At 32.3% G+C, this 14136-nt stretch overlaps 2 protein-coding genes and 1 long non-coding RNA gene across 3 annotated transcripts; all 3 read left to right on the forward strand.

The window, feature by feature from the left end:
* The first annotated feature begins 327 nt into the window (after window positions 1-327).
* On the forward strand, window positions 328-1874 carry LOC111369063. Its single transcript, XM_022990549.1, has 4 exons — window positions 328-601; window positions 689-927; window positions 1230-1388; window positions 1566-1874. The coding sequence occupies exons 1-4, from the start codon at window positions 328-330 to the stop codon at window positions 1872-1874; spliced, it is 981 nt and encodes a 326-aa protein (XP_022846317.1).
* Window positions 1875-3450: 1576 nt separating this feature from the next.
* LOC111369631 lies at window positions 3451-6106 on the forward strand. Its single transcript, XR_002698206.1, has 2 exons — window positions 3451-5250; window positions 5368-6106. It is a non-coding gene; the product is annotated as an uncharacterized LOC111369631 (long non-coding RNA).
* A 1022-nt stretch (window positions 6107-7128) lies between these two features.
* LOC111369632 (histone H2A-like) lies at window positions 7129-8291 on the forward strand. The gene is made up of 2 exons (XM_022991221.1): window positions 7129-7454; window positions 7850-8291. The coding sequence occupies exons 1-2, from the start codon at window positions 7248-7250 to the stop codon at window positions 8099-8101; spliced, it is 459 nt and encodes a 152-aa protein (XP_022846989.1). The 5' UTR covers window positions 7129-7247; the 3' UTR covers window positions 8102-8291.
* The last annotated feature ends 5845 nt before the right edge of the window (window positions 8292-14136 follow it).

A 14136-nucleotide genomic window follows, 5' to 3' on the forward strand; every position in this document is an offset into this window, starting at 1 on the left:
CCGAAGAAACTGTGAAGCCTTGATGAATCAAGAGCAACATATTGAGACAATTTTATTCAAGCAGTCAAAAAGAGCACGGAGTGCATATCGAATTTGTTTGAATGCATCAATTGATTGTACACGACTTCTTTTACGTCAAGGACTAGCTTTTCATGGTCTTGATGAGTGTGAAGAGTCAAATAATCAATGTAACTTTTTTGAACAGTTGAAGTTTCTAGCTGATCATAATGAAAGGACTAAAGCTGCACTTTGAAAAATGCTCCAAAAAATCACAAACTAACATCACCAAAAATTCAGAAGGATATTGTAAGTGCTGGAGCTATTGAAATGATTGATGTTATCATCAAAGATATTGATGATACATTCTTTTCAATTTTAGTTGATGAATCTCAAGATATCTCAGTAAAGGAGCAAACATCTGTTGTTTTACGTTATGTTGATAAGACGGGACATGTGGTTGAACGTTTTATTAGAATTGAACATGTTTCCAGTACTACAGCCGTATCACTTAAAGCGGCTATAGATAAATTATTTTCAAGATATGGGTTGAGTATATCCAGATTGCGAGGTCAAGGTTATGATGGGGCGAGTAATATGCAAGGTGAGTTCAAAGGTCTTAAAACACTTATTTTGAAAGAGAATTCAAGTGCTTTTTATGTTCATTGTTTTGCTCATCAACTTCAATTAGCTTTTATAGTTATAGCAAAGAAGCATAAGAAAATCCAAAAACCCTTTAATTTGGTTTCTAGCATGGTGAATATTGTTGGAGTTTCTTCTAAACGTTGTGATATTCTCCGAGAGAAACAAGAAGCCATAATTTCTGAAGCACTCATTAATGGTGAGATTTCAAGTGGGCGAAGTCTTAATCAACAAAGTACTATTGCACGTTTTGGTGATACGCATTGGGGATCACATTATCGTACTTTGGTTAGTTTGATTTTGATGTTCTCACCTATAATTGATGTCATTGAAATGATTTCAATTGATGGATCAACACGTGAACAAAGATGTGATGCTGATAATTTATTGGACTCAATGCAGTCATTTGAGTTTGTGTTTAATTTACACCTCATGAGAACTATCTTAGGAATTTCCAATGAATACAAAGAAAAGATCAGGATATTGTAAATGCCATGAGTTTAGTGACAGTATGCAAACAAAGACTCCAAGAAATGAGGGACAATGAGTGGGATTCTTTTTTGGATGAAGTCGTTTCTTTTTGTCAAAAGCATAATATTGATGTTCCTGATATGGATAGTGTGTTTGTACACCCAGGTCGCTCACGACACAATACTGAAGAAATGACAAATTTTCATCGCTTTCGTGTGGATTTATTTTATTCTGTCATTGATATGCAACTTCAAGAATTGAATGCTCATTTTTCTGAGGTAAGTACAGAGTTACTTCTTTGTTTAGCATGTTTATTCCCCAATGATTCATTCTCTGCTTTTGACAAGGATAAATTAATTCATCTTGCCTATTATCCTAAAGATTTTTCAAAGGTACAACTCATGACACTTGATGATCAGTTTTGAAACTATATTGTTAATATGCGCTCTAACAAGGAGTTCAGAGAATTGAAGGGATTTAGTGAACTTGCATTGAAGTTGGTTGAGACCAAAAGAAATAAAGTGTATCCATTAGTTTACATGCTTGTGATTTTAGGATTAACTCTTCGAGTTGCCACTGCTTTAGTTGAAAGAGTATTTTCAGCTATGAACATTGAGAAGAATCGACTGCGTAATCAAATTGGAGACCAGTGGATGAATGATAGCTTAGTTGTGTATGTGGAAAAAGATGTATTTAACGAAATCGATAACAAGACTATTATACGGCGTTTTCAAAGTATGAGAAGTCGTAAGGAACAATTGTAAAAAAGTACTACGTTTTGATTATTATCGTTATTTCTAACTTGAAATTCTTTTTTACGTAATTTTTTCTCGCCCCCCACTGGATCATAATCCTGGGTCCGCCCCTGTCTAGCACTTAAGGCTTCGTTCCTCCATAAAGACCAAAAGCGAAGAAAAGAAATTTATTTCCCAATTTTTAATCTAGGTTAGCACTAAACCATTTGACCAGCTAGCTTGAGGTTGCGAAAAGGAAGGAAGAAAACGATAGCCCGAAGCCCCTATTCAAATATCTTCAAATTTAGTAAATAATAAGATATTATATTTTGATAGCTTACTGTTTTTATCATATACCTCTTCATTTGGTCTTTTCCTATATATTAAACACTAGGATATTTCAAATGTCCCGTTTTTCTACTGATTAAGCCTTTGTTTGCAATTTTATATATGGTTTATAAAGTAAAATAATAGTGAATTCAATGAAATATGTGGTTATAGAGCAATAATTATGAATGTGTAATTAATATATGTTTGATTTGAACAGAAATTTATAAACTGTTTATAAATATGTATCCAAATTGAGGCTAATTTTCTTTTCTAGCATAATTAATTATAAATGGCGAAAATAAAAAAATAGAATTCCAAGGGTGACTAGATAGGGATGTCAAGCCCTTTAACCTATGAGCTCGGCTCGCGCTCGTGAAAGACGAGCCCGTGAGCTCACAAGCCACGAGCTCGTGATTTTTCAAATTTTTTTTTGGTAAATTTGCATATTTTTTGACGAGCTCGGCTCGTGGGTTCTTAAAAAATGGCTCATGGGCTCGTCATTTAACGAGCCCGAGCCAGCCACAAGTCGAGTTTTAACGAGCTGAGTGGTCGAGCCGACGAGCTGCTCGACCCGTTTGACATCCCTATGACTAGATGAATGTTTGACCCCCTTTAAAACTCATCAATTTAATTTAAAAAAATTTCTCTCTTATTTTTAACCCACAATCTTCAAAAAAAAAATATTTCTCACAACTCCAAATTTTTTTATTCTTTTATAATCATTCATTTTAAAAAAAAAAAAATGTTATTCTCCCTATTATAATCCAAATAAGGGGGGCCAAACAGGGGCGAACTAGAAAAATAGTACTTCAATCCCCTTGCCCATACCCTTGTGATCCATGTGACCCTGGCTATGTAGCATAACTTTACATTTCTTTAAGAAAATATTTGAAATAACGAAAGAATTCTGTTGCTCGTACAGGCCACACATTATAGAATGGGTGGGGTAATTTTTTTTAAAATAATCACCCACGCCACCCCCTTACCTAGCATGTGAGGGGGCTTGTACATCAGGCATTTTCTATAACGAAATAAATTTGAAGAGGGAAACAGATACCATATAAGGGGGCGTTCCCTTTGCCATTTTTCATCCGTTTTCTGTTTTTAGTTTTCAAAAATGCCCAAAATGCGTTTTGGTGCGTCATTTCCAAAAATGTATTTTCAAAAACAAGGAAAAACTTATAACTGAAAATGAAAAACGATTTTTCTGTTTCATTTTGGGTGTTTTTAGTTGAAAGTGCTCAAAATGCCCAAAACAAAACACGCTACAGTAAAAATTCTAATTAAAACAACAGAAACTTGGCCCTTTTCTCACGATTCTTCTCTCCTCTCTCACTTCACTTGACGCCTTCTCCAATCAACCCGCACGAGTCGTCTGACACCATTCCGACGAGGTCCTACAATCTGGCGAGCAAGTACGCAATATTCCTTAAAACTTGCTAGGAAACCCATTTCCTTTTTTTTTTGGTATTTTAGGGCATCTTGTTCTTGATTTTGCTGGTTTTTATTGCTATTTCTTTTTTGAGATTCGTGTGTGAAAAATTACTGAGTTCGTCCTTTGGAAGCAAATAGCAATTTGGTGGTGTTAATTGCTGGTTTGTCTGGAAAGTGTAGGAGAATTGAGTCGGGGTTACCTGTTTTCGATAAAATGGGGGAAAAGAATTTGTTCACATGTTGGTGGGAGAATTGAGTCGGGGAGCTCTTCTTACTGGTGGTAGAGCTTATGGAAGTGGTTATTCAGCCGGAGAAGGGGCTTGTGAGTGTTTAATCATAGTTGAAAGGTGGGGTGTTGATGCTGATCGATTGGGAAACAATGAGGGAAAAGAAAAAAACATTTTGAATTCATGATAATATATTTCCATTAAAGTTAGTTTGGGGAAATTAAGTTCAATGTTTGTGGAAATGGATTACATTTTGAAACTGCCCAAAATGGATTATACCTATTAAATTAAGATTATCACCGTCAATTGGATGTTTGGGTGAAGAAAAGGAGGACCTCGTGCATTTCTGGCTTTCCTTTTTGTTTTTGGCTATGTTAATATTGCTTTGCAAAACAGAGGGGAAAAAATAAAAATAAAAATCTATCTTTTCCTGTTTCTTGCTCTGCATAGCATTGGTGGAGTACACTATGACATAGTGTGTGTGTGTATATATATTTCATCATTTCTTTGTGTAATCTTGAGGACTTTAAAAAATTAAGACATTGGTTCTTGGATTTTAAGGGAGGGATTTTGGTGTCAAAGGTACAAATTTGTTCTATTTCAAGAAATCCTTTTTATTTTTTATTTTTTGGGAAGTTTGAATTGTACTGTGTTTTAAGATCTATTTATGTTAGAACTTACAATTTTGTGTATGTTTGATTGTTAGATCTTCTTTATTATCTAATAATAATATGAAAAAATCAGGAAAAAAAAAGGAATTGACAGTTTTAGGTGTTTGATAATTATATAGCATGGAAGTCCATTTTCCATTTTAAATAATTGACTTGTTGCAACAATTAATGAGTTTTGAGCATTTTGAATGGATCCTGGACTTCTGGGAAGAAAACAAATGAGAATACCATCATACCTGGGATAGTCACTTATCGTGTTTGGTTTTGAAGTAAATGGTTGCAGCGACTAGGGAAAGAGACAATTTTGAGTCAGTTTTCTTTCCTTGTGATGTCAACTTATTTGATTTCCTATATGGAATTTGTGGCTATATTTTGGTTAAGTGGTTAAATATTTATTCATTATCTTCATTAGAGAACATGGGTGGTCATAGAGGTAAGAATATGGAAACAATGTCATGGTCCGATCAGAACGAACACGTTTTTATCATAATACTTTAAGATAATGTGAAAGCAGGGAAGTTGCAATGTTCAACGTTCACAAAAGACGATTGGGGCAAGATCAATCAAGAGATGATTGTTGCCACAAAATCTGACTACGGGATAGAGAGATTGAAGGGCAAGTGAAATCGTTTGCGTAAAGTGCATCGCTTGTTCTCTGACCTTTTAGGGCGTATGGTTGTTACATGGGATCCAAATACCAACCAAGTGAATGTTACAGCAGAAGTTTGACAACATTTTTTTACGGTACGTGTTGTAAAAGAAAGTTTTTAGCATTACTTATTTATGATATCATTTTTTGTTTAACATTTTGCTTCACTATTAATGTAGGGTTTTGTTTTGTTTTTTCTGTTTTTATTGTAGATAAACAAGAGCGACTATAAGACATTTAGGAGGGAAGGATCTAAGCATTACGAATTGCTTGGAGAGAATTTTAGTGGGACTACAGCTACTGGAAGTCTAGGCCATGCTTCTACTCAGCTTCCTCCAACTTCAGAGGAAGAAAGACGGCTAGAAGATGAGTTTTTGAGCAGGGGAGTGCATGTACATGTTGGAGAATGATGACGATGAAGTTTCAAATATTCGTCAACGTGATGATACTACACCTAACAAACGTCGACATAAGGAATCCAAAATCAATAAAGGAGAAAAACTTGAGGAATATATGTCTCAATGGTCATCTACTGTTAGTATGAGGAATGAGGCAACACAACTAAGGGTGCTATACCTTAAAGAAAAGTTTGCACGCATCTAAGAAAAATAATCTAATCACGAGGGCTCTAGTGAAGTCACTAGTCCAGATCCTTATTCAAATATGACGTGTTTGAACATCTTAAACAACATGGAAGGAGCGTCCAACGAGGTTTATATGAAAGCAATAAAGGCTTTTAAGGATCCAGATTTCAGAATGACATTTATAATGATGCCAGAAATTAGGAGAGGACCTATCTTGGAACTTCTTTGATTTGCCTAATTGGTCGGATTGAGTATTTTGAACTTATAACGTAGGATTGTGTTCTTTTTATATATTGACTATGAACTTTGTAATTCTCAACATTTACTACTAGTTTTATTTTAATCAATGTAGATTTTGGTATTTATATTTGTTGGAGTATTTTTATAAATGATTATGGTAAGTACATAGATGATATGAGTGACAATGATTTATTATATACGAATGATTTCGATGCGATTGGTGGAGATATACAATGATTTTTTTTTTACCAACTTTAAAATTTATATTTTTTTAATCATATATTAGCTTAAAATTGATATGTTTTACTAAAAAATAAATTAATTGAAAAAAAATTTATTAATTGATAAATTTGACAATGATTCCTATTTTTTCTCTATAAATTCATTATTTATTATTTTGTTTTTGTTGCAAGAAAAAATAGTAAATTCATCAAGTTTAAAATATATATTATTTGGTAATATATTAGTCTAAAATTATTTTGTTTTACTAAATAATCAAATTAATTGAATAAATGTCATAAAACAATTTCTAAAAATTTTAAACCAAACGCATTTTCTAGTTTTCTATTTTGAGAAATCGTTTTTCAAGATGACAAACCAAACACGTTTTCTATAATTTGAAAATAGTTCTTCAAAATGGAAAACGCTTTCTTTTTTCAAAAATGAAAACGGAAAATAAAAACGCAAACCAATTGCACCCTAAGGCCGTGGTTGGTTTGTCGTTTTCGGCTCATTTTCCCTTTTTCGTTTTTGAAAATGCAAAAAACGCATTTGGTCCGTCGTTTTCGAAAACGCATTTTCGAAAACGAGTTAAAATTTATTACTGAAAACGCAAAACGACTTTTTATTGTTTTCAGCGTTTTCAGTTATAAATGTCGAAAACGCTTAAAATGCGGAAAGCGAGCCATTTTTCGAAAAAACTAAAAATCGTTTTGAAAATAAAAATGGAAAATAAAAATACAAACCAACCACCACTTAAGTTTCCATAAAAGGTCTCAAAAGTAATTTCAAATTCAACTTCTCAAATTCGAACCTTTGTTCTCATTGGTCGTATTCCAATTGACGCGGATCAAGCTTAAAAGATCCTCACCGTTGATTACATATGAATCCAACGGTTAATAACGCCGCATTTCCAAAAACCAGATTCCATCACTACCACTATAAAGTCACAACCCCGATTTCTATGGCAGACGTCTGAATCAATTACCAGTTTTACCCACGTATATATACACAAAATTTCTTTTCTCCAGGGCTAGTATTGTCAGTTAATGGAATCCGGGAAAATCAAGAAGGGTGCTGGAGGGAGGAAGGGCGGAGGCCCAAAGAAGAAGCCGGTAACTCGGTCCGTCAGAGCCGGTTTGCAATTCCCAGTCGGAAGAATTGGTCGGTACTTGAAGAAGGGCCGGTATGCTCAGCGGGTCGGTACCGGAGCTCCGGTTTACTTGGCTGCCGTCCTTGAATATCTCGCTGCCGAGGTAATTATCCCTCTATTGCAGATCTGTATTAATGTATCTGGGCATAATTTATCGACTCGATTTTTGTTTAAAATTTCAAAATTTGTCTGTTGATTTATAAAATTTCATTATTTCTTGCCAATCAATGCAAATCAATTTATGATTACTGATCTCGATTTATTTAACCAACATATTTTATTTGATATTGAAGGTCTTCAGTTAAAGCTAATTAACTTTATTTATGTATGGAATCTTGATTGGAATGATTATTTTTAAAAAAACTGAATTAGAATTTAGATCTGAAATGAATGCATAAATAGTGTGTTTATATAATACCCAGATTTTAAAGAACCTATATAATCTAATCTACCAAATGTACGAATAGTGATTCATTTTGTTTTGGTGTTTGATTGAAGGTGTTGGAGTTGGCTGGCAATGCAGCCAGGGACAACAAGAAGAACAGGATTATCCCAAGGCACGTATTACTGGCAGTGAGGAACGATGAGGAGCTTGGGAAATTGTTGCAAGGAGTCACCATTGCTCACGGTGGCGTGCTTCCGAACATTAATCCAGTGCTGCTGCCAAAGAAAACTGGTGGAGACAAGGCAACTAAGGAACCAAAATCCCCTTCAAAGGCTACCAAATCTCCTAAGAAAGCTGCTGCTTAGCACAATTAACATGTATCTTACTCTTATCTGACTCTTCCTTTTGTATGAAAATTGTGGGCTTAGAATGTGTTCTTTTGATGGTTATTAGGTGTATTGGTAGGGTAAAAAGGAAGATTGTATGCTGATGGTTGTGTTGTTTTGGGATCTTCTTTAATTATGTTAATGAAAGAAACTTCTGGTTTCCAGTATCGCTTTGTAGTGGATTTACTGTTCCTTATTTTTTTTCATGGTGGATTCATATTTTGGTGATTAAAATGGATGGAACTTCTTTGCTTTTTTCTGAAAAAAAATGGAGGTTTGGGAATTCAATTGCAGCAATTAAATTGTTTTTGAGCTCAATCTGTGTTTAGGGTTGCAATTTGAAGTTGTTTTTATGGGAGTATGCTTGGTGGGATTGTATAGTAGAAAATTCATGGCTTCTAAGAACATTTTCAATAAAACAAATTTATGATTTTGATCTTCAAAATGGTTGGGGACCTCCTCTCCAATGATGTATGTAAAGGAAACCTAAATTGCATTTTTTTGGTAGAAAGTGCACAAGAATATGTAAATTTACATTTTTTTTACCAGTAAAAAGTGAATTTAAATATTTTCATTGGAGTAAAATTTGAATTTAGGGTCTGTTTGATTATAAAGATGGAATTAAATTGAAAACGAATTTTAGGGAATTGTATTGTTTAGAAATTGTTTTTCTGAGAATTGTAAATTATTGTGTTTGATTGGTATAATTTTTCATGCGAAAAATATTGAAATAAAATTGTTTTTTAATGTTCGTTAGGCATTGTTTTACACATAGTTATAAAACCTGGACCAGATCGGTCGGTTCAACCCGAGAACCGTCGAATTGGACCCAGGTCCGGTCCGAGTCAGACAAATTCAAAGGTGGACAAACCACCCGTTGGAAACTTGTCAAATTGGCGGGTTTTTAGCCCAACCGTCGACCCATGTGCAATTGAACCAACCGGGTTTTTTCTTTTGCTTTAAAACCTGTGTTTTCCAATTTCCCAATTCAAATTACCAGGTAAGTCTTCTTTGTCATTCCAAACTCCGACTCGGTTGCTGCCGTTAGCTATTCAATTACTCCCAAAAAATCCAAATCTCCAATTTAAAGTCTTAAGAGATGGAAGAAGAACAGGTTAGTATGAAGCCAATAGAAATAGATTTTGATTGATTAGTTAAAAATATTCTTGTGGTGGATTTCAAAATTTTTAGAACAATATATAGTTGTTTTTGTGCAATTTCAAATTCTTACAAAGCATAGTAGATGGGGAAAAATATTCCTGTGGTGAATCATGTATTTAGAACAAGATATAGTTGGTTTTCAGAATTGCAGGGGATTGCGTCTTCGGATTCTTCCCTTTTAGGATTGGAATTAAATTTACATAACAATTTTTTATATTTTATATTCCCTTGAGTTGGTGTTTACTTGAATTGGACAGATTTTATCATCTTATTAATTTACATTCATTGTCCATTCCATGTATTTCTCGAACCACGAAATTTGTTGAAGATAGATTTAAGATCAATCTTTTAGTTTCTATCAATTTTGATTTGGGAAAGGCTTTAAATCTATTTAGTTTGAGCTGTTTATTATTTGATTGGTGATTTTGTAGAACCATTTTCTGCTTTGCTGCTGATTTTGCTAAAATATTGGTAGTCTCAAGAGCACTCGTTAGAGACGAAAATAGTTATTACCAGCACCTATTAGAGACTGAAATATTGCTGATCTTTGTTGTCAAGATGATTAGAGTCGGTTCCTTGGACACTGTCAAAGAATTTCTTCTTCTTTTTAGCCTATTCAGTTTGTTGACCACCTCCATTCTTTTTTGAGATATCTCTTTGTATATGCTAGTGCCTATCCTTTAAATATTTCAGTCACTTTGCAGATATGGTTAAACTATAAAGCTTACAGGAGAAACATTAGATCTTTGAATTTTTTTCTCAATTCATATTAATAAAGTAGCTAGAAACATGCAAAACTCCAAATTTCTGTCCAAATAAAGTAGCTAAATGATGACAATGGAAATGATACAAACAATGAAAACGAGAATTTTAGTATGATTGAGACTATGTCATTGGTACAAGGCGAAAGAATTGAAGAATTTATGTCTTAGACTTCAGTGTGGATGCACTCTAACTCTTCTTAATTGAGAAAATATTAACTTCAAATAATTTACTTTGTTATCATGTTCTTTAGTCACGATTAACTTTTAGTTCATTGTTTTATATTTGCAAGAATACTCTTAAAGTATATGAAGCAACCTTGTTGAGCCTTGTCATATGAAGTAGTTTTATTTTTTTTAATTATCTGTTGTTGTTTTTATTGTTTCAAGTCCATATTTGACTATATATGGTCCAAAATTTGTGAAATTGGGATACAAATTGATATTTAGTTAACAATATAATATTAGGTTAATTAGTTATTTGTGGAAAATAGGGAAAAAAAAATTATTCAATGAAAATACATAATAATATTTTTTTTGTAGGAATTGACTTGTCGGTTGAACCACCGAGTTATCGGTTGAACTACTGACCTGTTGATCCACTGCATTGTTCGGGTCGATGTCCGGGTCGAGCCTGACAATTATGGTTTTACATGAAAATTTTCGATTAAAGGAATATAATTTGTTGGTATTGAGAATGAAATTTGTTTCAATTATCAACAAAAAAAAAAATAAAAAATAAAAAAATCAAGAAAATTATCTATCTTTTGGTGTTTGTTTGACTTTGTTTTACATGGAAATTGTTAGTTAAAGGGAAATATTTTTTTATAATAATTTCTAGAATTTGTTTCTATTGTCAATACAAAAAATGAAAAAAAAAAATGCTACAATAACTCGAAAAACGAATTCTCACCAATATGGTGAGAATTCGAATTCAAGAAAAGTTAGAAAATGTTGACGTGACAGTGAAAGGTGGAAAACGAATTTTTTGAAAAATTTTGTCAGTCAAACAAATCAAAAGTGAAAGTTGGAATTTGTTTTCCATTTTCCCTAGAAAATAAGTGGCTATTAAACATAGCCTTAGATTCGTTGGGATGTAAAGATATTAAGTCCTTGTTATAGCCCCATTTTAAGGGGAAAAATGAATTTTTGAATAGTTTATTGATAGGAAATATGTGGTTAAAAAATAAGGAAAAATTTTGGATTTGCGTATAATATTATTTTATTGAAGAATATTTGATTGAAATGATGTCAAATTACTGTAGAAAAATTCATTCTTCCAAAGAATGGGGATCAAACAGCTCTAAGTCTCTGTTTGGCCTTTATTTTTTCAAATGAAAATGGGTGAAGTAGTATTTTTTTTGAAAAATAAGTGATTGAAAAAGAAGGAAAAATTTTCGATTTATGTGTAATATTATTTTAACTCCCATTTGGCCCTCATTGATTTTTATTCTATTACATTTTATTTTTTTTCATTTTCAACCATACAATTTTTTATAAAATAATATTATATGTAAATCGATTTTTTTTTTCTTTTCAATCGCTCATTTTTTAAAAAATTATTATTTCACTCATTTTCATTTTCAGAAAATGGAGGTCAAACTACAGCTAATTTGTATCCAATGTTACATCATTGGAGATGCTGTAAACCCATTTTTGAATGTGGGGCATTACTTTTAAGCCTTTTGAAGGTTGCTTTACGTGCAAAATTAAGAGCACTCTAGAATTCAACCTTTTCTTGGGATAACTCTTTTAAGAGTTACTTTATTCTTTTTGGATGTTTGATAATGTCTCTCTTTACACTCTTGCTTCAGAAGCATTCATCCAGTGCTCCTATTTGGGTTCCATTTTTGTAAAAGTATGCATTTTTTTTCTTATTTTTAATTACACAAATTTCAATAAAATAATATTATATTTAAATTCAAAACTTTTTATTTTTTTTAATTTTTAAATTACACATTTTTCAAAAAATCATCATTCCAAAATATAATTTTCAAAAAATTTAATTTTAATGAAGTCCAAACAAGATCAATAAGCATTTCTCCCTTGTTTGACAATCATTATTTGATTCTACATATTTATTTTTAATTATACATTTATATAATAAAATACTTTCTATGTAAGTCTTAAAATTTTCTTTATTTTTTAATCATACATTTTCCTAAAATTTATTATTTAAATAATTAATTTTCTCAAATATGAAATTGAGAGTTAGGGTTTAGAAGAATGCAAACCATAGTGGTGATCTTACAATATGACCGACAGAGCGTTTAGCCTTAGAGATCATAGACCTTAGGAAATATAAAGACATCAAAGTTTCTTTATAGATCGTGTTACCAGTATCAAGATCCACACCAAGAACCACAAGATCTGGAAATATAGACCTAGTTTTACAAATTTCAGATTGAACCAAGTTTATTTCCTCGACACACAAGCATAATCTAAACCAATCAAGATCTCTTCAATCGTAGGTTTAATCAATTGTACCCGTTTGTATCATCACAGAGGCATCGAATAACCCAGACCCTCATTCATAGACGTGAATGGGGTCACTTCTATGGACCATACTCACCACATCAATTGTCTTATACTCACAAAACGAATCACTCTAACTCTTTCTTATTATGAAATTTTACAATTCATCCAACCATATGTAAAATTCTAGAAGACGGATACATACATAGAAAAATGAGAATAAATCTAGGGGTTCAGCCAAGTGTTTTATTTATACTCAAAACACCAACAATTGATTTGAGATGAATTCAACGGTCCAAAGTAACTGACTCTCTCCATTCAAGTAGCAAACACAATCACACTTCAAGAATTGGAGTAATTTGTTTGGTATTGGGCCATCTCAATGATGTCATTTGAAAATTGTTTAATCTGATCGGGCCCAAGGCTATTTCGTCATTGCCTAATGTTGGATTGGATCTAGCATCACAGCCTGACATTGTTTAATTTGAAATGATTCCTATTTCGTACATGACTTTAAACGTTTAGTCCGATGTAGATAAGATACTTATTTTTGAGTGGTCAAAGAGAGGATTAGCACATAGTATAATAATCTTAAAGTCCGTGTGGATATATCTCTATGCTTTGTGTGATCAGAAATTTAGAATATTTCAAATTTTCACATGTTTTTGCTTATTCACATCCTTCGTAAAGATACCGTAAGATCAAATGTAAAAACTAATTTAATTCTACTCTAAAGAGAATATTAATATTTTAAGAATATCGATCATTAAATCATGTATATATTATCTATTACCAAAATTGAGGTTAAAGTAGACAATGAAGTGGAATCTGAGTGCTCTCAACAACGAGATTTCTCTAAAACGTGTTAAATCACTTTCCTTATTTTATTAGATAATTTAGAAATATTAGTCTAGAACAATCAAAATCATTGAATCGTGTATTTGTTTGGTTCAAGTTGAGATTATTTGAATCCAAATGAAATATTATTGAAATTAAATATTTAGTCTTTATAAGAACGATACTTTATTCATTGCTTCATTACTTGCATGCGACACCTTGCACTTGTAGGATTTTATTGTAACACCAAAGTCTTCGGGGATAGTCGCGCTGTGATTGCTTTAAAAGGAAAGATCTTTATTTTCATCATCCATGCCACATGTATAGGTGCATGCAGCTGCGGAGCCAAGATATTTTATTTGGGTGGACAAAAATTATATAGCAAAAATAATTATATATAATATTACTATAATTATTCTTGACTTATTTTTATATTTTGAAACATTTTATAATTACATCATTATCAATTTCGTTAAATATATTTTCTCAATATATCAAATACTGCTTTGTTTATTACTAGATCCTTTCAAAAAATTGCTAACTTAAACCTTCCAAGAAGTACATGTAGATTGCACACAAATCAGAGATGAAAATTGAATTCTGGGCTTGCCCTACTCTGGCTCCACTACTATTTACAACCACATCAATAACAACAAGTACAAGAAGAAAAGGTGGAAAATCCCTCAAGTAAACACAAAAATGTACGATTTAATAAAAGAATAATGCAAATAAGATGTTAGAATATAAATCAACATGATGCTACCCATTTGATATCTTTAT

Source organism: Olea europaea, chromosome 20, assembly GCF_002742605.1.
Source record: "Olea europaea var. sylvestris chromosome 20, O_europaea_v1, whole genome shotgun sequence".
Classification (NCBI taxonomy): Eukaryota; Viridiplantae; Streptophyta; class Magnoliopsida; order Lamiales; family Oleaceae; genus Olea; species Olea europaea.